Source organism: Hoplias malabaricus, chromosome 4 (genome assembly GCF_029633855.1).
Source record: "Hoplias malabaricus isolate fHopMal1 chromosome 4, fHopMal1.hap1, whole genome shotgun sequence".
NCBI classification, from domain to species: Eukaryota; Metazoa; Chordata; class Actinopteri; order Characiformes; family Erythrinidae; genus Hoplias; species Hoplias malabaricus.
Window position 1 is genome coordinate 12861432 of NC_089803.1, and position 25849 is coordinate 12887280.

The 25849-nt window shown below is 41.1% G+C and overlaps 1 protein-coding gene across 1 annotated transcript; it reads right to left on the bottom strand.

Annotated features, from left to right (window-relative positions):
• Positions 1–618: 618 nt before the first annotated feature.
• zc3h12ab (zinc finger CCCH-type containing 12Ab) lies at positions 619–25849 on the bottom strand. The gene is made up of 7 exons (XM_066666854.1): positions 25735–25849; positions 22448–22848; positions 19559–19707; positions 15413–15552; positions 9632–9866; positions 7159–7259; positions 619–5787 (listed from the first exon to the last, which is right to left on the bottom strand). Exons 2-7 carry the CDS (start codon positions 22826–22828, stop codon positions 4805–4807), a joined length of 1989 nt encoding a protein of 662 aa, XP_066522951.1. The 5' UTR covers positions 22829–22848; positions 25735–25849; the 3' UTR covers positions 619–4804.

Consider the following 25849-nt stretch of genomic DNA (forward strand, 5'->3'; position numbering starts at 1 on the left):
TATTCTTGTCACATAACCCCAATGTGCAAGGCATCTGTGAAGCTGTTCTCACAGTTGCATCATGCTGTTGATGGCTGATTAAGGTGCTCTTCTTTATAGTATGTCTGAATAACAGAGGATTAGAATGAGTGGGAATTTGCTGCACCTGCTGACATTACAGCTTTGAAATGCAGGTGGAATCCCTGCAGATGGTGGTTTCACATAGAAAGGAGCAAAATGAAATTAAATACCAGATAATAACTTACTCTTCACCTATTGGGACTCTAAGTTATCAAAAGGGAAATTCAGGGAAAAGAGGTCAAATGCCTGGTGCTCGGTGCTTCCAGTGAGACATTACAGTGCTTTTCTGCTCATCCTTCACTTCAGGTGTAAGAAAGCTTCAGGCTCATGGTTTTACTGCCAAAAAAAAAGTCAGTACAATTTATATTCACTTATAGTTAGAATTAAACTAAAGTTATTTAATGCTTTAGAGACATTGTTTAGTGTCTGGCTTTGTTATAAGATGAAATAAAAACATGCACCGGAAACGTATTTACACAGTTGATTATTTGTCAAGCCACTTTTATTTTATAAAATAGAAACAGCACTAAAATCACAAACAGTAGAAAAGATGTTCAAAAGCATATTTTTCCCTTTAAACACTGTTGCTACTCCAGTATTTAAACGCAGTTCAGATTATTATCTTATTACATCTCTTTACAACTTTTGTGACTGCTTTGAAGAACAGTAGGGATGGTTACATGGTGTGACAGGGTGCAGAAATATAACCAGTGGTCTCAATTAATCAAACGCAAAAAAACTTTAAAACCTTAAGAAACCTTGCAGAGCTGAGAAACGCTGCTGCACTATGTCAGGTTCATGAACAAAGCCTCGTTTCAGTTTCAGTGAAATTCATAGCTGGGATTTTTACATTGTCTTGGGATTTGTCACCAGATGGTTTCAGATCCTCATACGGCATGTAAAGTAAGATGAGCACATGAGGAAATACACCCCAGGTGATAAAGTTAACAGCAACGGCTAGAACCAAACACTTCCTATAACTGGAGCTCAGGGGCTCTTCTGTGAGCAGCTGTTGGACTTCAGCCAGACTGGAGGGTTTTCTGAAAGGTCCTGACACTGGGACTCAGGACTTCATCAAAACATTAACTCTTCATTTTAAGAAGTGTATGTCGAGTTTGAGACATGACGAATTGATTTATACTGTTCCCCTAGCAGCAACTACACTACTGTAAACACGGTTTGAGCTCAGTAATCTCAGATGGTGTAATTCAGACTAATCGCCAAACATATAATTAAAAATATACACACAGTTTGCTGAGATTAATCGCATTGACACTTTTTAAGACTGAAGCTTTTAATAATAGACATTTAAATGTAAAATTAAATATTCACTGTAAGATCAACACAATGGAAATACATATAAATTGGTGGTTGTCGATCGATTAAAACAATATATTCACAACAGTAAAGTTAAAACGCCAGAACTTCACTGTATTTTCGGGAGAGAGATAAGTGTGTAGTGTGATATACATGAGAAACTGGCGAGAGATAACCATCCTTTTTTTACTTTATTATAATATTCAGTGTAGTTTTGATTATGTTTGAATTAGAAGTTCTTAATTTGCTGAGTAAAAGTTTCAGTAAAAATGTTGTTAATGTTGACTGCTTTGACAAAATGAAACACTATCATAGGGTTCGTGTCAGTGATGAAAATAATATGTTAATCTCTCCACAATGTTTTCACTGTTGTCTTTGAAGCCTATTATTCAGTTACAGATCTTTCTGGGCTTGTCTTTCTCACACTAAAGTGTCAGTATGTAGACACGCAGTAACAGGGCTGGAACAGGGCTGCTCTTTGTTTACACACTGCTCGTTTTTCATACAGTTTTTTTTTTGCCATCTTCCTCACCATGCACGTGTCCTAATCCAGGCAAGTTTGATAGTTTCAGAATAATAGATGATTTTTTTTTTAAACAGCTACATTATATGACTTGTGCGTACACATGCCTTTCCTATGAGGAGATTTGACCTCTGTGTAACCTCATATTCTGTATATTTACACCTCAGTGAAACCAAGTTTGTTTTAGTTACAAATACAGTTTTGTTAAGAAGGGATTTTTTTTTCATCCTCAGAATATGATTTTATTTAAAGGCAACATAAATGATTCTGGAGAACTACGGTTTTCACAGCTAAATAAACCCCACCCTCACATTTGTGTTCATTTTTTAAGGTGGAATCTTTAGAACAGTACAAAGCCAACTTAGCTGTTTCGTGGTTTATCTCCTCTGTAAGTTTTAACTCACTGTTTGAATTACACCAGTAGCGTTTTAGTTTGGTAGCACTTTCGCTCTGCCTTATGAACGAGCACCTGTTGATGATTGGCTGGAATAGTGTTACAGTGTTTGGTCTGAGCCAATTGGTTTATTTCCCCATTTACTGAGCCAATGCTGCATACAAACACCGGACATTTTTCCAGTGTGTAAACAGCGCGGAGAGATAGGAGATGGTGGAGAAACATGAATGTTATAAACCATTTTTTATTGGATTAAAATCATGTTCAGCACCTTTAAATCTTGGGTTTGTCTTTTTTTTACAGTGTGCGTTTAAAGGAACACTATGTAATATATTTACATTAAAATGACAGTTTCTAAATCATTGTGATGCTTCACTGACCTGTAACTGGAAGAATAGTACTCTAGGCACAGCACTAAAGAAACTGCATTATGTAACTTTTGGAGGAGAGCAGGAAACCACACTCCCTCTCCCTCCACTTTCCCACTGATTTCAGTACAGTGTTGTAAAAATATATTAAACTAGGGGGCGCTCCAGGAGGGAAAAATCCAAATCTTAGTGTACCTTTAAACTAAATCACAAATTAAATTATTTTTTACTCATTTTTACCATGGGAGTCAATGTAATGTTGGGACAGAAAATCGACAGTTCTTTAAATATAATTCAGTACAACTTTAATTACAAAACAATTATGCCAACATACTGTAATGTCTGACAAAAATACTTGCACAAAATGTAATTTCATCTGGTACAATGGGTTGGTTTTTATTGCTTAACATTTTATACAACTAATGCTTCTGTTTGCTGGAGCCTCCCTGAATACAACACTAACACTGAGTAACACCTCAGTGGCTTTGTATACTGTTAAAAAAAGCCTCATATCTGTCAGTCGTGTCAGGTTCTTTTTTACCCTCTTATACTGACATGTTTAGCTGGGGAGTGGTGCATTCTGCTATTGTTATCCATGACAACCCTGCTTCTGCTTTGCATAGATGTGTGACTTATTGACTTCTGCCAGTGTCATGTTAACTTCATCTCTCCACCCTCATTAGAGACCTATTTACTGCTTTTCATCTGAATGGGGGATTTACCCAAAAACCCACAGGGCATACACTCCTCTACCTCTTTCAGGTAGTTTTGCATTGGGACCGCTGTAAGAGGCACACAGTGTCAACAGACTGCGTCCACACCTCACCTCTGGATTAGACACTTATTTAAAAAGATATACATACCCATTCACTGCATTTAAACAACAATGCATTATAAACTACAGAAAAATGTAAAAGCTGAAGGCAACTGGGCTGCGTTCACACAGCAGGTAAAAGTGGCCCAAATCTCTTTCTTCATATGTGACACAGGTGTGTTGTTTTCATGTCTGTGTGAACATCAAAAATCACTGAAGCTGTCGTTTTCAAATCAGATTTGGGCCAAAACATGGTATTGAAATCTGATCCGTGCCCGATCTTTGGCACAGTGACTCTGTCTGAACGGACAGATCTGAATTCATGTGACTTTTACATCAATCCTTGACTGTGGAGAATGATCCATGGACTCAGGTCCAAACCATTTTCATTTTAATGTTAAGGTGTTTAGGACGTAGAAACGCCCCGGTCAAAGCATTTTAGATTTGTAAAAGTATTGGGAAAACAAACTCCCATTTATAAGAAAAAAAAAATCTTATGGAAATTGGTATGAAATGTTTAATAAAAAATGTTGGTGTGAAGGACGCTCAAATGTGGATCATCGAAATATTAAATTCATTATGTCTGCACTTGTCTCCTTTTCTTTGGAGATGTGTTTGAGACTTGGCAGATTTGCCCTTAGAATAAAGGTAACAGCATTCACTTGACCTTTGGAATCAGTTCATGTTTTAATATTCTTTTCAGGCTAATTTAAATCTTGTATTTCCCGTGGAAACCATTTGGAAAACAGAAAAGAGTTGTTTTCTGATACAGTGCTGCACAGTAAATCTCCAGTGTGGTACCAGTCCTTCATTTCAAAATGAAAGTGCTTTGGATGGAACAAACTGCCCTCTCCTTCTGGTCAGAGACTGAAGCACTGTTACTTGCACGTGTGGGTCAGTTTAGGAGCGTGCTCTGTTCAGACTGATGTCAGATTTAAGTCACATTATATAGAGAGTGTGAACAGAAGTCACTTTTACCTGCTGTTTGAGCGTAGCTTTGTTGTGACTACAGTCCTATTAACCCAACTCCTTGAAAATAAATGCATTAAACATCAGAATAAATAAAGAAAGAATGTTTGCTATGCCATGGTACGGTCGGACATTCCATGTCAAAGTGCAGAAAGTCCTGAGAACCAAATCCAGCTAAAACACTACAGGTAGTTTGTTATGCAACCAGTAACATGGACAGCGTGTTAAGCCCAAACAGAGAAAACTCATGAGACAACTGGTTGGAGAAAACTCATAAATGACTGGCAATGCAGTTTGGCCACAGAGTCTCAATCAGCTGACTCAAATCAGCTTGTGCCCACAGAATTGGGCCTGAAGGGTTAAAAACCCCCTCCATACGACTGCAGGTGGACGATCTCCACTGCCAGTACTTGAGGGTCCAAGAGGTTTGGGAACCTGTCCATGGCTCTGTCCACCAGACGGGAATTAAAAATATTCTTCAGCTTTTTCCGTACCTGCTCCCTTTCCAACTTCTCGCTCACCTTGCTGTCATTTGGAAGCACTTCACCCCAGGAAGAGAGGTCCCCCCTCTTAGGGCTGGAGAGAGATTGACTGTAACCTTCAAAAGGCTCGGTCCAGTAGTCTTGTTGTTGGAGATATTCGTGTGGGGCACTGTATGAATTCCTTGGCTGGTAAGAGGATGCTCCACCATAGGAGTTGTACAGAAGGTGAGGGTAAAGCCTGACTCCTGGGTTTTTGGTGTTCTTGAACTTGTGGCCTGTGCTGGAGCTAGAGGATTTGAGGGAGGAGCAGCTAGATGGCTGGCTGCTGGATGTAGAATGGTGCCTACTGCCAGACTGAGGTTTAGTATTCTTGAATTCTCTTCTGAACATGTGGTCAGAGTGAGTGCTGTGAGAATCGAGACCCAGGTACTCGTATGAGCCCAGGCCAGAGTCCAGGGGCTCTTGAAAGGAAGAGGGGCCAGTGTCCAGGAACTCCTGAGGGGAAGAGAGGCCAGAGTTCAGGATTGTCATAGAGTAGTGACCACTCCTTTCATGCTTTGAAGGGAGCTTCCCTGGAGTGGACTGCGGTCCTCCCTTTAACACAGGCACATTCTCGCTTGTTTGGGCCTTCTTCGATGGTCCCTTCAAATTCAGAGTGAGCTTCTGCTCCATTACTTCCTCCAGAGAATCTCCATGATGGTGATGATTTTTATGATGATGATGGCCTGTTGATTGTGGTTGGTTCGGAAAGCTAGCCATCTTGGCTTTATCCCGCAACTCATCTGCCAGGGAACGCTGGGATTGCTTGCTTCGCTCGGGATGGCTGAACTTACACTTGATCCCATAAGTGCATTTTTTACCTATCATTAAAAACAAGAAGAGGATTAGTCATGTAGGATGAATGTGTTGCATAATAAGAACAAAAAGACAGGAATGCTCTGTTAGCCATATTAGCATTTTTGTCATTGGATCTAATGGAAAATTGTTAGCATTTAATCACGGAGAGTTTACCCAGCAAGCCATCGGAGAAAGCTAATTTTGGCCGCTTGTATCCGCGATCTCGTTCTTTCGGTCATTACCCAGAGCTCATGGCCATAGGTGAGTGTGTGACGTAGATTGAACGGTAAATTGAGTTTGAATTTACTTTATGGCTCAGCTCTCTTCACCACGAAGGTCCGGTACAATTACCTCATTCCTGCAGACACTGCACCTAACCTAAGGTCAACCTCATGATCTCTCATCCCATCACTCGTGAACAAGAACCAAAGATACTTCAACTCCTTCACTTGAGGTAGGTTCTTACACCCTACCTGAAGGGAGCATGACATCTGTTTCCAAGAGATAACCATGGCTTGAGACTTGGAGGTGCTGATCCGCATACCGACCGCTTCACACTCAAACTGTTGTTCACTGCAAACTGCTCAAGTGAACATTGGAGGCCTCCATGCGAGGAAGCCAGAAGAACAACATTTTCTGCAAAGAGCAGAGATGCCACTTCCTGAGCCCCCTGACTTCTTTAAAGCATGTGTTTTTAAAAAAATGCTGTATCCATGTACAGATTTGGAGGAAACGATCTTACCAAGAAAAAACAAACAGAGTAACTTAAGACCCACTGGAACTGAACACTGGGCGTTCAGCTCAAACACACGCCTTAGAATTCAGAAGGGATTAGACTTCTGTTCTGACTTGCACACACATGTTTGCTGATCCTATAGGGTTACAATATTTGCATATCAATTGCTTGTTCTTCTAAAGACCTGGTTCTCATGCACTGCTGCTGTGTGTTGACTGTGTGTCTAGAGAACAGTGTATTTGCATTTGCAACACTTAAATACACTTATCAATCATAGTGTCAAAATGTAACCCATGTATCAACACTCATTGTCCAATTTATCTGCTCCCTTCACCACACAGGAGCACTCTGTAGTTCTGTAATCACAGACTGTTGCTCTGCATACTTTGTTAGCCCTCTTTCCCCTCTGTTCCTCAGCGATCAGGACCCCCACAGAGCAGGTGTGATGTGGTGGTGGATCATTCTCAGCGCTGCAGTGACACTGACGTGGTGGTGGTGTGTTAGTGTGTGTTGTGCTGGTACGAGTGGATCAGACACAGCAGTGCTGCTGGAGTTTTAAATATCCATGTTCCCATGCTCTTTACCCCACAGTTTGAACACCTCTGCTCTAGAGCATCAGCACTGCGCACATCATTGATAGAGACGACTTTAGACTCACCGTAAGGGCAGGGAAGTCTCTTCGGAGCTCGCGGAGTCTTGCGGAGGAAGTTGTCCAGAGTAGGTCCGTGTCTCCCCAGTGGGTCGTCTGGAGGCATAAACCTGGTGCGAAGATAAAAGTCAGTTGATTAAAGGAGCAATCAGCCTCTTTCTCAAATGACTGTTCTTGGAGCTACTGAAGCAACTGTAGTGTCTACAATCGTCCTGTGTCTGAGATTCTGTATTTTTTTAGGTATTAGATTAGGTATTTTTTTAAACATATACATGGTAGGTATGGTATGTAGGGAACCCACTCTATGGAGCATAAACTGGTTCAGGACTGAAGGGCAATCTGATGTGAGTTGCATCCTAATGAGGCATTTTAATTGAACCAAGTAGCTTTAAGTAGCAAGAATCCCATCATGAGACCAGACCCCCAAATTTTCAGTCTGTAAAAGTTCACTCATGCTACTTGACTGCTGTTTTCCTTTCACTGGCTTCCAGTAGCTGCCCTCATCCGATTTAAGACACTGATGCTCATCTACAAAGCCATGAATGGACCAGACACTCTCTTATAGATGACACTGGTCTAAACCCGATCCATGCCTCAAAGAATTCAAGCTTCGAGTCTGACTCGGCTTGAACAACCGTCCTTTAAGACGTCATAGATAAATGGATTCAGGACCGAGCCGTGGTTTATCCACTCATTAAAGTGGTGTCAGATCACTGTGATGCATAATATATATGTGGAAATTTTGCAGAGATTTTTAGAGCTTGTGAACAGCAAAGAAAAGTAGGCAATGCACTTCGAGTCACAACAAAGCCACAGAAAATACTCACAATCGAAGCACGTTGCTGTTTTTCCAAAATGGCTCCCTATTCAATATTCCTTTTGTTATTCACTATACAGTGCATCATCATAGGGAACTGAATTCAGGAGGGTAGTATACGATTTCGGTCACTACCTCATGCATTTTGTTTTTAAAACCAAACAACACTGCGTATTGGTTAATCCGCTATCTGCTAAGGTACACTACTTTTTGAGGTGCATTGTGGGATTGTTTGAGAGCACTGAAAATTGTCTATTGCTACAAAATGGAGGCCCAAAATAGTGCAACATATAGTGAATAAGGAACTGTTTCTGACACAGCATTTATTTCCTATTTTTTATTTATATAATACGCTGTATATGACTGTGTCCAGATTACCTCTGCTCTTTCTAGTGCTTCTTTATGTCAACACACCCACAGCCCACTGCATCATGGTTCGTGCTGAAAAACAACTCTGATTTGGTTCCTGGTGGAAACTTTTCTTGTTCAGGAACCTATTTATGTTGGTGGAAACACGCAAAACAGTTCCATATTCGGTTTGTGGTTGTTTGGTGCAGAAGTGCTATCTCTGTCAGAACACTGACAGTCCCTCAGTTTCCAAACTCAGACTGAAGACTCTGTTTAAATGACCACTAATCCTGCAATTATTGAAATGTCTTGAAGTGCACTGCTGTTTCACTTATCAAACACAGGGAGAACACACCACACTCCTCACAGACAGTCACCCGGAGCAAACCCACACAGACACAGGGAGAACACACCACACTCCTCACAGACAGTCACCCGGAGGAAACCCACGCAGACACAAGGAGAACACTCCACACTCCTCACAGACAGTCACCCGGAGGAAACCCACGCAGACACAGGGAGAACACACCACACTCCTCAGACAGTCACCCGGAGGAAACCCACGCAGACACAGGGAGAACACACCACACTCCTCACAGACAGTCACCTGGAGGAAACCCACGCAGACACAGGGAGAACACACCACACTCCTCACAGACAGTCACCCGGAGGAAATCCACGCAGACACAAGGAGAACACTCCACACTCCTCACAGACAGTCACCCGGAGCAAACCCACACAGACACAGGGAGAACACACCACACTCCTCACAGACAGTCACCCGGAGGAAACCCACGCAGACACAGGGAGAACACACCACACTCCTCAGACAGTCACCCGGAGGAAACCCACGCAGACACAGGGAGAACACACTACACTCCTCACAGACAGTCCCCTGGAGGAAACCCACGCAGACACAGGGAGAACACACCACACTCCTCACAGACAGTCACCCGGAGGAAACCCACGCAGACACAAGGAGAACACTCCACACTCCTCACAGACAGTCACCCGGAGGAAACCCACGCAGACACAGCGCCGCCCTTAAGCTTAGATCAGATTAAATTAAATAATACACATCTCTACAGCGACCTGAAGTGAATGTGTGCATCAGCCTCACTGCACTGAAAATGGAAGATCCACACTTAAGGAAGAAAAACACTCACTCAAGAGACTTTAACAATGCATCCAACACTAAAAGGCAGGAGTAAGTTTCTCTTACACAGTGATAAGTAACACGTTAACACACACACGAAAACTGTTCTGGGAGCATTCTGGACATTGGTGACACACATCACAATGTGAACAATGACCTACTTGTCGTTGACGAAGGAGTACATGAGGAGCCTCTCCTCAATAAAGCGCTTCCACTCAGGCTTTTCCCCCTGCAGGTCCCGGTAAGTGTCGTTGGACACAATGATGCCGTCTGACTCGCATGCCAGCTTCACGATGAAGCGGTCATCATAGCAGACCACCCTCTTCCCTGCCACTCGTCTGGACGGTGTGAAAACCAGAATCTTCTTCTTCTCCAGCTCCCGAAGGATGTGCTGGTCTGAAGGGAAGCAAACACACACAGGTAAGGTTTGGATCCTTGCTCATCCTACGTTTCTTCATTAATCCAGTGTTTGTAACTGTATTTCTGTGAGGATTTGATGGTATTCAGCCATTAGCAAATTAGTGATTCATTCAAACTCATCCCAAAGGCACTAGATGGATCTTCATCACTGCGGAGAACACTGTTCGACTGCTCCACAGACCAGTGCTGAGTGGCTTTATGTGCCTTGAGCCAGCTGCTGGTATTAAAGTTCACTGAAATGTATTGTTTTAACATTAAAGTAGCTGAATTCACTGATTCGGGCAAAAAAAAAAACATTTTCTTAGATATTTATAATAATAAACAAATATAGATTCTAAAATTTTAAATTAAACAATGTATATATTGTTACAATATAATTACTAGTTCCTCAGACACTGAAATGTCACACGTATACCATTTAAATTGGACTGTAAAATCAGATTTCACTAGCCTAAAAGTGAGTCCTGTGGCCATTAAGGTGGAACAAGATATTCAAAGCTGATTATTGCCTATCAGTATCATTTTCCCAGTGCAAGGTACTGCAACCTTCAGCATAATTATGAAGTAATTTGCATATCAAAACAGGAAGTGTAGTAGAGTCCCATGCAGGTACCTTAAGCTTAAATAACAAGAATTTAAGTTATTCGTTTTTATTAAGATAACAAGCACCAGCCCAGACCACAGACCATGTTAATAGTCAAACATCTCCCTTTAGTCTGCTATAGGTATTACTAATTTAGAAAAAATGCTTGGCAGTTCTTCAGGATGAAGGAAGTTTAAAAAATCCCCAGGGCAATTTGAGATAAGGCTCATTCATGTCAGTGCAGAAGGGAAATAAATAGAGAGGTGGTTTCCCTAACTTCTTTCCTGGCCAGTCATGTAATCATGTGTCCTAGACCAGGGTTAGTGGCTTTTAGAAACCTCTGAGAGTGAGTATTTCACCCCACATCATAAAATAGCTGGGCTAATATACACTGTGCAAAAGAGTAAGTCCTGTCAAGGCCCAATACAGCTAAATATTCAGCTTGGGAATATTACTTAAAATTTGCAGTACAGGAAAACTGCAGAAAGATTTTAGAGTATGGAAGAGTATTACAGAATGATTTCAGAGTATGAGAGTATATTACAGAAAGATTTCAGAGTATGGGAGCATATTACAGAACGATTTTAGAGTATGAGAGTGTATTACAGAATGATTTTAGAGTATGGGAGTGTATTACAGAATGATTTTAGAGTATGGGAGTGTATTACAGAATGATTTCAGAGTATGGGAGTATATTACAGAATGCTTTCAGAGTATGGGAGTATATTACAGAATGCTTTCAGAGTATGGGAGTATATTACAGAATGCTTTCAGAGTATGGGAATATATTACAGAATGCTTTCAGAGTATGAGAGTATATTACAGAATGATTTCAGAGTATGGGGGTATATTACAGAATGATTTCAGAGTATGAGAGTATATCACAATGTTTTTAGAGTATGGTAGTGTATTATAGGAACATTTTAGAGTATGTGAGTGTATTGCAGAATGATTTTAGAGTTTGGGAGTATATTACAGAATGATTTTAGAGTATGGAAGAGTATTACAGAATGATTTCAGAGTATGAGAGTATATCACAGAACGATCTCAGAGTATGGGAGTATATATCAGAATGATTTTAAAGTATTGGAGTGTATTACAGAATGTTTTTAGAGTATGGGAGTGTATTATAGGAACGTTTTAGAGTATGGAAGAGTATTACAGAATGTTTTAAGAGTATGACAGTATATCACAGAATGATTTTAGAGTTTGAGAGTGAATTACAGAAAGATTTCAATGTATGGGAGTATATTACAGAATGATTTCAGAGTATGAGGGTATATCACAATGTTTTTAGAGTATGGGAGTGTATTATAGGAACATTTTAGAGTATGAGACTATATTACAGAATGATTTCAGAGTATGGGAGTATATTACAGAATGATTTCAGAGTATGAGAGTATATTACAGAATGATTTTAGAGTATGGGAGTGTATTGCAGAATGATTTTAGAGTATGGGAGTGTATTATAGGAAGATTTTAGAGTATTATAGGAATGTATATGTATTATAGGAAGTCTTGTTTCCCACTAATAATTTTTATTTCCTCAAGAAGAAAAAAGTAGACATTATATTCAATGACACGACGCTCCTCAAACAAATATCTTAAGTGTTTTAAGAATACGTTATCAGGCTTATTTTCCCCAGATTTAAATTATAGAATATTCTGACACGTATTAAACACAAACTTCTAGGATTTTGAAATGTTGAAAAAGAGGAAACACCCCCATATGAAGTTACTTCATCTATATTGTTTTGCCGTTTTGTACTTGGTCCTTTTTTTTTTTTTTGGAAAAGTGTGTGTAATATTACAGCCACAGTCTAAAGTCTAAATGCACGGGTCTGTTGAAAGACATACAAATAAGGAAGTGCACTGCAAAACAATTGTGTTGTGTAATGTATGCATCTGCAGTCACTCATGGCAACCACCTGGAAACATTCACTGGGCATTTTTTAATTTCGCAACATCCAAAAACCACACTGTGACTAAAACACTATAAAAAGTGGGACAGGGGTCATTCATTCATTATCTGTAACCGCTTATCCAGGTCAGGGTCGCGGTGGGTCCAGAGCCTACCTGGAATCATTGGGCGCAAGGCGGGAATACACCCTGGAGGGGGCGCCAGTCATTCGGGACAGGGGTCAATTAATATTTAATTTAAATAAACAATGGGTCATTTTTTACAGGGTATGCCTTGTTAGCATGCTCTCAGCTGTCAGCACAGTGTTAACACTGAAGCATTACATTAGTCACAAATTTGTACTTTTCTGAATATATTTAATTCATGATAATTTTACTATAACATGTTTGAATGAGTAAAGAGTCTGCTTACTACTCAGTTGACCGGGGTTGAGGGTGGATGTTTGGTTGGTGGATGGATAGGTTGTACAGACTACTTCAAATTGCCCTGTTGGGGGTATGTGGGTATTTTTATATTTTAAATGTATTTATATAATTATTATTTTTTTTTTTTATGTATTGTCGAAACAATTCTGAAGTTTGCTTCTTAGTAATCATCAGTGAGTGTGGACCAATATTTGGACCACATTCATGTGTTGCACATTACATTCATGTGAGAAACGGCTGATTCATGTTATTTACAGTAGGCACGATCAAAAGTGTACAGTGTTTTCGACTGCAGGCATCGGGCTCCCCTGGTTTCGATGTTGTGCTTCTTTGTGGTTTCTCACAAATGACTGAAGAGTTAGCATTTTATTTTCGACCAGTAAGATCCAGAAAGTAGAACAGAGTAGTACACACTTCAGTTGCTGAGCTGAGAGGTGTTAGATGCGCTGAGAATTTCCACTGACCACAACACAACCTACTCAATAACCACTAAATACCTACTCAATACTTGAGTACTTTTTAAACTGTTTTTTTTTTCTCTTTGGTTTCTGTTACACTCTCATATAAAAAGGTCTTGTACAAGTATATTATTGTCTCAAAACTTACAAACAATGTAAATTTACCTTTAAAAGGTTCCTCAAGTTCCACTGTGTTCCTTAAAGATACATTACATTCTCTTCACCAGAAGGAGAGGTGAATCTACAATTGATATTGAATATAGTACAATTATGATCTTTAACTAAAGGTAGTGAAGATGTGCCACCACAGTGACAGATTTTCAGAGCATGTACTTTTACTGCATTTAGTATTTTACCCAAGACATAATACTTTTAATAACACTATAATACTTTTAGATTCAGGATAATCTAACTGCCTCCAGTCACATCTGAGTTCCACCTTAAACATGACTGAAAATGCTATAAGAATTGCTACTCTCTGCAGCTTAATGTGGAAATGTTTCTGTTTGTTGACCATCATTTCTAAGTGCTTTAACTTTATTAAAATACTTTCTCATGGAAAAGTAACAAGTGTTTTATAATACTTAAAATAATTAAGTCTTGACTAAGGCTAAAATAAAAGGTTAAACCAGCGTCAGTGGGGAACCACACACAATCAAATTAAATTGAGATAAAAATAGGGAACAGATACTAATGACTAAAATAATTCTGAGACTAAAACTACATATTAACAAGTGTTAATATTTGTAAGGATTCAGGAAAATGGATCTAGTTAATATCCACCTCTGTATCACTCATCACTTCATGTCACACAGTCAGTCGAGCATGAACAGACTTGTCTTTCCTGGCTGGAACAAACCCAATATATGTCTGGATTCCTTTGCTTGCCTTTGACTTACTCTCTAATTTATTTCCCTTGGAAGCCCACAAAGATGTATTCTTAAATTAACAGAATCTAAGCAAAACATTTTTCCTAGCAACCAATTTGAGAGCAAATGTTTTTCACTGCACAGATTTCACCCCACATTAACCAAGCTCCCCCAGGTCACACATGATGCCACCAGCCTCAGAGTGTATGAGAGTATTCTTTGAGAAGTCATTCTGAACTGAAAAATGGGTCTAGTGTTGGAGCTAAATAATGATATCACACTGAAATATGCTCCAGTATGAGGTAATGAGGTAACAATCATGTGATGGTGAAACACATTTAATGTGGAAATGTAAATAGATGTTTTAGATGCTTGTTCGCTTTTGGTTATTCAGCTACTTGATTAGCAGCTGGTTCAGCTTCTAGCTTAGGTGCCTGTCTAGATTCTAGTCAAGTCTCTGTCTAGATGCTAATTATGCCCCTTTTCTAGATGCTAATTGACACTCGTGTCTAGATGCTAGTTATGCCCCTTTTCTAGATGCTAGTTGAGACCACTTGTCTAGATGCTAGTTGAGGCTCTTGTCTAGATGCTAGTTATTTTCCTTTTCTAGATGCTAGTTATTTTCCTTTTCTAGATGCTAGTTGTGTTCCTTTTCTAGATGCTAGTTGTGTTCCTTTTCTAGATGCTAGTTGGGACCAGTTGTCTAGATGCTAGTCGAGGCTCTTGTCTAAATACTAGTTATGTTCCTTTTCTAGATGCTAGTTGAGACCACTTGTCTAGATGTTAGTCTAACCTCTTGTGTAGATGTGAATTAAACTGCTTTTCTAGATACTATATCAGTGGCAAGTTTAGCTTCCTGTCCAGATGCTATATTAGGTGCTAGTTCAGCTGTTAATTTAGCCGCTCCACTTTTGTTTACCTGCTTGACAAGATGCTAGTTTAGCTGCTTGTCTAGACGCAGGTTTAGCTGTTAATTTACAGGTTTACAAAGGTTTTTTTTCTCAACATACCACCAGATTGGCACATCTAAAGTTCATTATAGGCTTCAACTCAGCCACATCACCTTATACGGCCCACACAACATATATCATAACACAAATCAAGCTTGGCAAATATCTGCCCCACAGTAGTTGCCAATGCAGTACCTGAGCCATAAGGGCTTAAAGTGAGACAGATTCCTGTGATATCTGGGACTCTGTCTCATTAGGATACTTCAGGTGGTAGGAGATATGACAAAACTCTAATCTTGTGAGATGGTGATCTAACCTGTGATCGGGACATCTGGTCGGGGTGGCTCTCGTCTCCAGGAAGGAACAAACACTGTAATATCGTCATGACCTCGCTCAAGGAAGTATCTGACTGCTAGCTCTATCCCCAGGCAGGAGAAAACTTCCTTGTTCCCGTGGCTGCAAAAGAAAGAAAATATTTTATTGGGAATTTAACCAGAAGACGATTCTGCAGAACAGACATTTACCACCAAACAAGTTTCAGTTTGAACTTGCCAAGTTTGTCTGTACAATCTACATGAGGAAAATTTAAGGTTTGCACACTGATGTTTAATTGCTTACATAGCTGTATAATGTCAATAAAAAAATATGAATTAACAACAGCTGGCCATGAGTGTAGTCATTGTGCTCAATGGCAACAGTTGGTCGGAAGAGTATAAAGCGCCCCTAGACTTGTGTTGTCAAAAAGTGTAACTACATGCTCTGGAGTGATGGAGCTCCATTCAATAATTTAGGCCTGAGTTGAAGTATCACCTATTGGCCTGGATATATCAGAGATTTAAACTGGGCCGTCCCAATGTGGAGGACCCACTCCCTGGAGCATAAACTGGTTCATTCGGGGACTCCAAACAATTAATTTCTTCATCTTGAGCTGCACTTTGTAGACAGTTTATTACCTTACAGTTTATTAACTCAAAGAGCAAGAATGTCAGTGCACATCACAACGTTTTATAATGCAATATGTTAATAGTGATATCATTCATTCATTTTCTGTAACCGATGGGACCAGAGCCTACCTGGGATCACTGGGTGCAAGGCTAGTGATATAATATTATAAAAAATTACTTTCATAAATATTGTCTGCTGATTTTTGGAGGTGAAAATGATAGCATCATTTTTAATCTTTTACCAAAGCCAGCTTCTGTGCTTGGGGTTACAGTGATTGTTGCACTTTTCTTTTCCCCACTAGACTATGCAGTCGGTCCAGTTCTCTAGGGAAGGGTGGAGTTCTGATTTGCATAGAAGAGGATTTGCATACAGCGGAGATCAGACATGGAGGAGTTCGCCAGGACAAGTGGATCAAACGCCTATGGGCCTCTGCAAATCATTCTCAAGACAGCAGTTTAACTATCATGATTCATCCACAGAGGAACACACAGCATTCAAAAGGTAGGTCAGTTCTCTAAGAGAATAAATGTACACAACTTCAAACCAAGAATAAAATTTAAAATGTAAATTTTCAGTCCCCAGTTTCATGAATAAAATATAAAATATGCCATACTTTATCATTTTTATGACCCAAAGGTGTGTCAAAACCTGTTCCTCCAAAATGTCCTCGTAATTCAAGGCTATTAATCAGTATCTTCTTCCTATTTTGCTGTAGTAACTACCTTAGCTCATCTGAGAGAGCACTGGAACATTGCTGTGAAAATCTGATGGCAAACAACCACGAAAAAATTGTGAGCTTTAGTACTGATGTTGGTTTTTAGTTCTGGATCCAGATAATGCCAGTTTGTTGCTCCACAGCCTGAAGCAGGGGGGCTGTAAACCAGGGGGGCTGTGTTCTCCCTGTGTCTGCGTGGGTTTCCTCTGGGTGCTCCGGTTTCCTCCCACAGTCCAAAAACACACGTTGGTAGGTGGATAGGCAACTCAAAAGTGTCCGTAGGTGTGAGTGTGTGAGTAAATGTGTGACTGTGTGTGTTGCCCTGTGAAGGACTGGCGCCCCCTCCAGGGTGTATTCCTGTCTTGCGCCTAGTGATTCCGGGTAGGCTCTGGACCCACCGCGACCCTGAACTGGATAAGAGTTACAGATAATGAATGAATCAATGAATAACAGTCCTGGAGATTAAATGGAGCGTGTGAAATCAACACAATTTAAAATCTACAAATATAACAGAATAAGGTACAGCTATGTTCCCTAATTAAAAATACTGTATATGTATCTATGAGGGTACCACCACAGTGACTGTTATTCTGAGTGTGTACCAACTCTGTGTGAACACATGAACCTCTGGGTGCATAGTGGGTGCACCATAAAACAGTTCAATGCTACTCATTGTACGAGGTGTGTAAGAACTTGTGGACATGCAGTGTCTCTGAGAGCTTGGGAAATCCATTTGATTGTGACTCGACGGAAGAGGAACTAGGTCAGAAATCTGTGACTGCGTGACAAAAGCGGAATGCCAGCTTGAGAAAACAGGAACAAAGGCCACGAGACGCAGCTCATATGCACAAACATAAGGAACTAAATGAGCGCTGGAGATCAGCGAGAGATTCACATGAACACCATCAAACTGGAACATTGTTGTGTGGATGTTTAATTGCATTCAGCCACATACCAAAGATCCATTATGGATCTCAAACACTAATCCAACTCATCTTATACATGCATTGGATAGTGCTCCACCACTTCAGAGAACGTTTCCACTGCTCTGATGGACGTGGAGCACATGCGGCACTGGGCGTTTTAACCTTAGGCTCAAGTGTGTCTGCACAGAAATACCATACGGGTTATTACCGCACACTTTCACTGTGGAATATGCCGTTCCTGTGGGGTCCTACAGCTGTTAGGGGATACCTCTGTCATCAAGGGGTGGAATCTGCTGCAATGTTTAGGGAAGTGCTATGTGTCCAAGTAACATCCAAATGAACACTTGCTGCCCGCCGAAGCCTTAAGGGAAGATTTCCCTAACAGAATTACATAAGTGGGATGCATAAAATCCCTCAGACGTTTCACTTAACCAAGGGAAAACTGTAAGGGGTTTACTGCAGTGACTAAGGTTTTCTGGCTGTAATGGTCGACTTTTTCCATAACAATGACACCTTAGAAAGAAAAGAATTCACTAAACACCGCTGTTTAAAGAAGTGCTACGTAGTCTGTAAGCACTTATCCAGTTCAGGGTCGCGGTGGGTCTGGAGCCTACCTGGAATCATTGGGCTCAAGGCGGGAATACACCCTGGAGGGGGCGTCAGTCCTTCACAGGCAACATAGTATTTTTCTCTTAAAATGACAGCTTCAGAATCATTGTGATGCTCCTCTGAGCTGTGTCAAGGAGAACAGAGCCTCTGTTGTTGCTATTCTGGACTCAGCACTGCAGAAACTCCTCTAAGTAACTTTTAAAGGACGGTAGGACCCCACCCAATGTGCCCCCCCCCCCCCTCATTTCAGGACAGAGATGGAACAATGAATTACACTCTGCAACTGTAGCGTGAGCCTAAGAGCAAAAACCCAAATTCTTACCCAAGTGGTCTTTTAAAACACTTAACCCTAACCCTAAACTAAAGGAACACTAGGTAGGGTTTGGTATTTTGGGCTCCCCCTACATTTGCAGAGTGTAATTCATGTTTACAGCACTTTCCTGAAATCAAGGAGAAGGGGGAAACAGGCAGGGTGGTTTCCTACCCTCCTCCAACAATTACATGGTACAGTTTTTGCAGCATTGAGCTCAGAGAAACAACGACAGAGGCTCAATTTTCCCAATTACAGCTCAGTGGAGCAATATGATGATTTTGAAGCTGTATATTTGAGGTAGAAATAGTATCTATTGTTGCTTTAAGAGCTGTATCAGCTTTCTAAGGGAACTGACGGTTAAGGAGCTTTAAGCAACAGTTAAGCCATTTTAAGGGAATACTTAAAGGACTTAAGGAAACATATAAGGGTTTATAATGATTTCTTTAAGAAATTAAGGCATTTGTTCTGCTACACATTTAACACTTAAGGTGTTTCATGCAACCATTGTTTCGCAACAGATCTTCTTCCCACTGCGCACACTCACGTTGGTGCCGTCTCTTCCCCAGGTCAGCGCTCCACAGACTTCCGCCCATCCACATGATGAAATGAAATGTAACCAGGCCTCTCTCTCCCACTGCTCCACTGTGTCCAGGGCAGGGCTTATTGTGGATGGACAAAGGCAATCATAGGCGCTCTGACCTGACTGCAGCTACACCGCCCCATTTTCTGACCCCCAGATTTAACCCTTTCAGCAGCGGGTGCTAGTAGCTCAGATGAGTTCAGACTCTTCACACATCGCATTTTGGCCGATACTATCCCGGAAGACCCCATTAGATCTCTGAGATGTCTGGGACCCTGACCATATCTTCTGCCCACTGCCTAATTTATGCCCCCACCCTCTCCATCTTAACAGGAGCCACTGTAAATGAGGAATGTAGGAAAAGAGAAACTCACCTCATAGCTACATTGCTCCCATCAATGACCACAGGCCTCAGTGCATCATCTTCTGCAGCTTCATCCTGCTCCAAGGCTAAAGACAAAGAGCTCAGGCTCTGACTGCTGCCGTCTCCACGGGAAGCCAGCACTGGACCTACAGAGGGCTCCTGTGTTGGGGGTGGGCAGTGAGTATTAAATAACCATGCTTAAAATATACATTCACATCTCATACACAGCACTATTAGAGCCACACTTCAAAACTGACGTCAAAAACGGACCTTAAAAAAGGGTTTGATTAAGTGTTCTCTATTTAATCCTTCTTTTCTGAAGTATTTCATCAGAGGGTTTTCAGAGGGACCAAATGTGTGTGAATATCTGTTCATCACAATTATTGATATGGAAATCTTACATCAGGCTAAAGTTCAGGATTCTGAGATTCTGTGGACAGTTTCACACATTCTCCCAGTCACTCTCACACTCACACCTGTGGACAGTTTCACACACTCACCCAGTCACTTACACACTCACAGCTGTGGACAGTTTCACACACTCACCCAGTCACTCACACACTCACACCTGTGGACAGTTTCACACACTCACCCAGTCCCTCACACACTCACACCTGTGGACAGTTTCACACACTCACCCAGTCCCTCACACACTCACACCTGTGGACAGTTTCACACACTCACCCAGTCCCTCACACACTCACACCTGTGGACAGTTTCACACACTCACCCAGTCACTCACACCTGTGGACAGTTTCACACACTCACCCAGTCACTCACACACTCACACCTGTGGACAGTTTCACACACTCACCCAGTCCCTCACACACTCACACCTGTGGACAGTTTCACACACTCACCCAGTCACTCACACACTCACACCTGTGGACAGTTTCACACATTCACCCAGTCACTCTCACACTCACACCTGTGGACAGTTTCACACACTCACCCAGTCACTCACACACTCACACCTGTGGACAGTTTCACACACTCACCCAGTCCCTCACACACTCACACCTGTGGACAGTTTCACACACTCACCCTGTCACTCACACCTGTGGACAGTTTCACACACTCACCCAGTCACTCACACACTCACACCTGTGGACAGTTTCACACATTCACCCAGTCACTCACACACTCACACCTGTGGACAGTTTCACACACTCACCCAGTCACTCACACACTCACACCTGTGGACAGTTTCACACACTCACCCAGTCCCTCACACACTCACACCTGTGGACAGTTTCACACACTCACCCAGTCACTCACACACTCACACCTGTGGACAGTTTCACACACTCACCCAGGCACTCACACACTCACACCTGTGGACAGTATCACACACTCACCCAGTCACTCTCACACACTCACACCTGTGGACAGTATCACACACTCACCCAGTCACTCTCACACACTCACACCTGTGGACAGTTTCACAAACTCACCCAGTCACTCACACACTCACACCTGTGGACAGTTTCACACACTCACCCAGGCACTCACACACTCACCCAGTCACTCACACACTCACACCTGTGGACAGTTTCACACACTCACCCAGTCACTCACACACTCACACCTGTGGACAGTTTCACACATTCTCCCAGTCACTCTCACACTCACACCTGTGGACAGTTTCACACACTCACCCAGTCCCTCACACACTCACACCTGTGGACAGTTTCACACACTCACCCAGTCACTCACACCTGTGGACAGTTTCACACACTCACCCAGTCACTCACACACTCACACCTGTGGACAGTTTCACACATTCACCCAGTCACTCACACACTCACACCTGTGGACAGTTTCACACATTCACCCAGTCACTCACACACTCACACCTGTGGACAGTTTCACACACTCACCCAGTCACTCACACACTCACACCTGTGGACAGTTTCAAACCCTCGCCCAGTCACTAACACACTCACACCTGTAGACAGTTTCACACCAGTGGCGATTGCTCTAAGACTGCAAGGGAAGCTCAGCGTCCCCTAAAATGTCAAAAAATAAGTGATCAAATATATACTGTTGGGTGTACATGTAATTGAATAAATATGCACTACAACGCGCTCAACTTTTGTTCAGAATCAGCTTCTTATCACTGGTAAAGACGTGGCTTTCTTCTCCATCATTCCTGCAGCTTCACAGTGCTTTAAACAGTGTGGACACTAAGCGTCCACAGAGTTCAATAGTGAAGCAGCGAAGTGCAGGGAAACGAGACGAGTCATTGGATAAATGCTGGGCTTTGTCCCGCCCATTGGACGCTCAGCGTCTCTGGGGGTCTATGGGGCAGTGGGCTGGCCTCGGCTGGACCGGACGCTCAGCTTCTGCATGATGATTGGATGATCTGTCTGAGGCTGAATCCCTTTTTGATTGGCAGCGAAATGAGCGAATCAGCGATCCTTTGGTGTAAAGATCCGTGGGAGCACAGGCAGACACACGGCCGGGCCAAGGCCGTTTAAGTAGCCTAGCTCTGCTGGCCATTGAGAGGACACTAGTCAAGTCCCTGGAAAAGATGCCTTGTTGGTACGACAGGGGCACAGATCATTTTCTTGAAAAGGAACGGAGGGTAGAATTTACGTATAAATAAACTGACACATTTAATGATGTAGGCCGAAATTGAGCTTCCCCTCCTTGAAAGACCAGCATCCGCCACTGGTTTCACACGCTCACCCAGTCACTCACACACTCACACCTGTGGACAGATTCACACACTCACACCTGTGGACAGATTCACACACTCACACCTGTGGACAGATTCACACACTGTGCTAATAAACTGTTCACTGTAAATACAGTAATAACGATTGTGACAGGCCTGGCATTTTAATTAACACAAATGTCATTGGGGTACATTTTGTCATTAAATCTGATTTCTGACCTGTAGGCTGTAGTCTGAGTCCTCTGTCTCGGACGCTGCCTTGATGAGTTCGCCCAGGACTCTGTTGGTGTCCGAGTTGAGGCCCAGTTTCAGTAGCACGCTCCTGACTTGTGTCTCAGTAAAGCCCAGCTTCATGAAGAGCTCCAGCTGGGTCTGGAGGTCGGGGCTCAGCTCGGCCGGCTCCTCAGGGCCAGAGTTGGGCCTGGACTCATCCATTTCACTGCCACGGGAACCAGACGAAACAGACAGAGAGGACGCAGACACACATGCAGGTGTGACTGAGTGAGTGGAGGGTAGCCAGTGGCCTCTGAGAGAATCAAACCAGGCGTATTGATCCCATCCGTAGGGCAGATCACAGATGGGGTCAGTGCTTTTACTCATCTCCTTCTAATTGCATTCACCTGGAAAAACATTCAAGTTTTTAATAATCATCAGTAATCACTTAAAGGAGCACTGTGTAATATTTTACATTAAGATCTTGACAACAAGCTCAATAAAGCAGATACAGATCAGTAAAATAATCATCATTCAGTCCAGGCTCTAGAACATGAGACAGATGAATCTACACACATATAAAACCCAACGACATGGTTCAGAGATTACTGAGAGTTACTGCTACCAACTTACATCTGGAACCTTTTCTCCACACTCTTATATTTCACTGTCTACTCTGTCAATTAGATTAATATCACCATAAATATAGAATAAACGGACTGAATGAAATTCCAAAATCCAACTTACCAAACTTTACCAAAAATGTGAAAATATGAAATATTTGTACTGTGTCATTTCTTATTATTTGGGGAATACAATAAAACTGTAAGAAGGGGCACTGCATTTGTCTTTTACAAACACGAGAGAGGAGAATGGAGAGCGCTGACTCATCTGTGAAGCCAACCATCACAAAGCGATGACGGAGATGTGATATGACATAATATAATACGTGTCATGGGCCCCATATTGTTTTGATTGTTTTGCATAGTTTATCATTCCACATGAGGCCTAATCTATTTTTGAAAGTCTATAATAATTCATTTTCATAAGAATATTTCCCCAATATTCCTTAATTAAATGTACTATACATTTCATCAAATACAGAACACAGTGGGCTTCCTTTGATGTGGGCCCTTTAAAACACTCTGGGGGAATCTAGTTTCAGAACCCACTGTAGATGAAAATAAAATCCCCTGATCTGCTTTTAAAAGGAAACACATTCAAATCAATCGGAGCAATGATTGCCATCTGCCACCTTCTTGCCAAGTGATGAGTAAAGCAATTAATTGTTTGTCGTAAACTTGAATCTGTTTCCAAAAACTAATCAAAGAGGCATTCAGTCATTTTTTTCCCCAGAGATTCTTATTTACGTTTAGAAACCACTGTCATACTTAAACCTAGTGGCCTAATTGTACTTGAAACATGGTCATCCTGTTCCGGGAGATCCGCTCTATTCAAAAAGATTCAGTCAGGGACTACAAATGAATATGATTATTCATTTAAAAGGAGTTTTAAATGTAAAAGATGAAGAATGAATAAATAAAAGGATGCTAAATTACTTGCATCATTAATGTTTATAATATTTTGGTTTTAAAATGACTTGCTCTGACATTAGGACAAACAAAAACAAACCCCACGTTATTTAACTTCACATCTTATCATTTTAATTACATTTTAATAACAATTTTAAAAAAGTTTAAAAACACAGGTTCCTGTTCTGTTGATGTATTATTAGATGTTAGTTTTGATTGTTTGTTTTGTTTTTTGTTTTTTCATGCAGTGAAATATTTTGTCTCTCATTAGTTTAGAGAATGAAATAAAAGTCAAGCCAAGAAACGTCCAGTCTCCACAACAAACAACAACACAAACAACCTGGACTTTCCACATGATGTAAACTAGACAATTACCTGAATGTTTCATCACTGTCGAACCCTGTCTCTCAAAACAATAATAATAAATAAATAAAATTAAGGATTAAACCCTCTGTGCTTCCAGAAAAACTATGTGACAGGGTTGTGTTTGAGCACATTTCTATTGGTCCATTCTTCATAAAGCTTTGGCAGTTTAAACAGTAACTGGTGAGTTCAAAGTATGGCAAAAATACAGAAAACAAAAGAAATGGAGATACAAGGACTTTTTAATGTTTCATCTTCTCATAAATGAACATTTTAATGAAAGAATAATGTGTACATAGGAACAAGGCTGTGTTCTTGTACTTACACCCTGCTTTCAATAGTTTCAGATTCTAAACATCGGCTACACAATTAAAGACAAATTAATAAATCACATTCCCCTTGATTTTTACCGAAACAGAAAGAGTTTGTCTTTGTTTCAAAGAGGGCCCTTTTCCTCTGACATAAATCTCACACATCACTGGGGCAAGTTCAGACAGATCAGCCAACACTGAATTCCCCACATTATCATGAGTATAAAGCACCCACGGCTTTAGTGTGGCATTAAAGAGACAGATTAAATAAATAATAATAATTAAAAGAAGAAAAACTAAAATCAGACCAAAGTGAATCAGGCCAAAAACACTCTGAAAATCATTTGAATAAAGTAGTTTAAAGTCTGTTGTTGTCTGTTTGAGGTGTGTAGAAAGTGTAATATGAATTTATTTGAGTTTGAAGCCTGTTTTGATAAGAATGTGTAATGTGTATATAAGATTATTTACAGTTTAGACCTGGTTAGATAAGATAACCTACTGTTTAGACTTGTTTATACACGATTATATATTGCTCAATCCAGTTTAGATAGGACTGTGTGCTCTTCAACTCTGTATGTGCTAAAACACTGATGTTAGATCAGTTAAGATAAGACAAAGTAATGATTTATACCTGAGCATAAGGGTTTAGACTCGTTTTTTAGGTTTAGTTCAATTTAAAGAAGAACTATTCGTTGTTTAGATGAAGTTTCTGGATTAAACACGGGTATAAACCAATGATACTTTGTTATTTCGACCTTTAAATGTGAGAATAATGAAAACTAGGAGGTTAAACCTTCACAGGAGGGAAAGAATGAAATGAATGAGTTTTTTATGTATAAAATGAGACAGGTCCTCAGAGCTGTCACTTCACAGGAACTCAACTCGGACCAAAAGGAACTAGCTACAGACGTTATCACACGTCAGAGATGAGGTTTAGACTAATTTAGATGATGTACTCAAGAAAACAAGGTCCTCTTGGAGATTTTAACGCACACTTCTACTTTAAGTTCCCAACTAAGAGAAGTTTGCTTGAAATAAAGGAGCAAGGAAGGAAAGGAAGCTGTGCAGAATAAAATATTAGACTCACCTTCTGTTAACACGAGTCTAACTCTCCTGCGGGAAAATTCAGACTGGACCCCAACACTATCCCTGAGTTTACAGCAACCTGGACCCAAATCTCTCTCTCTCTCTCTCTCTCTCTG